The sequence below is a fragment of the Heptranchias perlo genome, chromosome 29 (genome assembly GCF_035084215.1).
Source record: "Heptranchias perlo isolate sHepPer1 chromosome 29, sHepPer1.hap1, whole genome shotgun sequence".
NCBI lineage: Eukaryota > Metazoa > Chordata > Chondrichthyes > Hexanchiformes > Hexanchidae > Heptranchias > Heptranchias perlo.
Genome location: NC_090353.1, coordinates 19,816,330 through 19,818,557, shown reverse-complemented (window position 1 = coordinate 19,818,557; position 2,228 = coordinate 19,816,330). Strand labels below are relative to the sequence as shown.

The window sequence follows — 2,228 nt, the reverse complement described above, 5'->3', positions numbered from 1 at the left end:
TTTCTTTCTGTCTGTCTGTGTAATTGACACAATGTATATCCAGTGTACTGGGACGTGCTGTTCTCCATGACTGGCCTGTTTGAACAACAACCACACCTTTTGATTGGTGTGATGCTGTCCCAGCCTAGAATAAGATATGCGATTTGATAACCTTTTCACTCATTCACCTGATGAAGGGGATAATCTCCGAAAGCTTGTGATTTTAAAATAAATTTGTTGGACTATAACCTGGTGTTGTAAGATTCCTTACATTTTTCCACCCCAGTCCATCACTGGCATCTCCACATCATACTCATGTACCAGATTGTTTTCGAAGTTGGGATTTGGGGATAATGCCGATGATTTCTACAAAAGATTCCGGCATTTATTTTTATCAATAGAATGGCGATAAAAGTTGCTTAAAATTCACGACGAGCAAAACATAATTCCACCAACGTCATAATTGATGCCGCTTTTGACTTTGTGATGTCTTACCTTCTATCTTCCTTATTCTTTAACAGTGTGTGCATCTTCGGAGAAATGCTGTCTATTTGAGTGAACCCTCTAAACTAAGAAAAATGTCACAAAAGAGTCAGAGGCCTCCGATTTGTACTGCGGAGAAGTACGGGGTATCAAGATCGCCTACATTGATAGGGATAGGTAAGGCCGGGAAACCGAAATCAGCTGTTAAATCAGAAGCCAAGCTGAACTCGAAAAACCTGACTATGAGGACGGGGGCACTAGTGGTTGATATAGGATCGGGCAGTTGCAGGGTGGGATATGCCGGCAAACCCAGACCTGATTCCGTGGTGCGATCGATAATGGGATACCCGAGAGGGAAGAGTAAAAGTAACAACATCACTGTGGGTAAAACGGTCTCAACCGAACCAGATCTGAAATTAATTCAGCCAACCCGGCAAGGAATCATAGTGGACTGGAGAGCGGCAGAAGATCTCCTTCGACACGTATTTTATGAGGATCTGAAGGTTTCTCCAGAGGAACACGCAATCCTAATCTCAGACCCTCCTCTCAGTCCCACCACCAACAGAGAGAAGATCGCAGAATTCCTATTCGAGCGTTTCAATGTCCCTGCCATGCATGTATCTTACCAGTCAGTGCTGGCTGTGTATTCTTACGGCAAAACCACGGGGCTGGTGGTAGATTCTGGCGATGGTGTGACCCATGCTGTCCCCGTTCATGACGGCTACAACATGCCTGATGCAATCAGTCGATTAGACTTGGGTGGCCACGATCTCACCACTTACCTAATAAAACTGCTCAGTAAGGCAGGTAACGCATTTCACGAGAAAGCTAGCTACATAGTAGAAGACATCAAGCAGAAATGTTGTTATGTAGCTGTTGATTATCAAAAAGAGACAAATCAGCTTGATCAAGAACATCTTGTGGACTATGAGCTACCAGATGGTCATATCATCACCATTGGAAAGGAAAGATTTAAATGCCCAGAAGCACTATTCAATCCATCGGTCGTGGAATCAAACCAAGAAGGTATTCACATAATGGCTATCAACAGTTTAAAAAGGGTCCAACCTCAGGTTAGGCAGCTCATGTACAATAATGTTCTGTTGAGTGGGGGGTCGACATTATTCGACGGCTTTAATTTTCGTTTCTGCAAAGAGATTTTTGCCCTAGCTCCCGGTGATATTAAAACCAAAATCCACTCTGTCCCCGAAAGGAAGTATGCTGTCTGGATTGGTGGCTCCATATTGGCCTCACTGCATGCCTTCCAGTCTTTGTGGGTTCGCCAGGAAGATTATAAAGAACGAGGTCCATTCATTGTGCATCGTAGGTGCTACTGAGACCATTATTTTTTTGTCCTAATATACTTTCAGAGATAAATAAACATTTTAATTGCAAAATGTCATTTTGTATAAAGATGATAATAAAGGATTAGTATATCAGCTGTTGCTGGCTTACTATTTGTCCCAAAAAAATTCTTAGTGCTATTACTGCCACAATTTCAATTATCTTTCTTCTAAGATTGTTATGGAGACCACCTTCCACATTACTGTATCATTTTAATATTTTATTAGAAATTATGTTTAAACTAACAACCTAGCAAAGAAATGCACCTGTGTAAAAAAAAATGTAGATAGTTTGTTTTATTGCTGGATTTGGGATTTTTCCTCAAAATGGAGTGGGCAGCCTTAGTGCCCTGTTAAAATCGGTTATGCATCCGGCTCTATTTCAAAAGGGGCCTAACGCCGGGTGTCCAAAGCGCCCTCCTG

At 42.1% G+C, this 2,228-nt stretch overlaps 1 protein-coding gene across 1 annotated transcript; it reads left to right on the top strand.

The window, feature by feature from the left end:
* Window positions 1-497: 497 nt before the first annotated feature.
* Window positions 498-1,829, top strand: LOC137299756 (actin-5-like). The gene has a single exon (XM_067968699.1). The coding sequence runs from the start codon at window positions 558-560 to the stop codon at window positions 1,797-1,799; it is 1,242 nt and encodes a 413-aa protein (XP_067824800.1). The 5' UTR covers window positions 498-557; the 3' UTR covers window positions 1,800-1,829.
* The last annotated feature ends 399 nt before the right edge of the window (window positions 1,830-2,228 follow it).

Excerpts from the sequence above, each read along its gene's own strand:
- LOC137299756 (XM_067968699.1), top strand. The coding sequence starts at position 558 with ATGTCACAAAAGAGTCAGAGGCCTCCGATTTGTACTGCGGAGAAGTAC.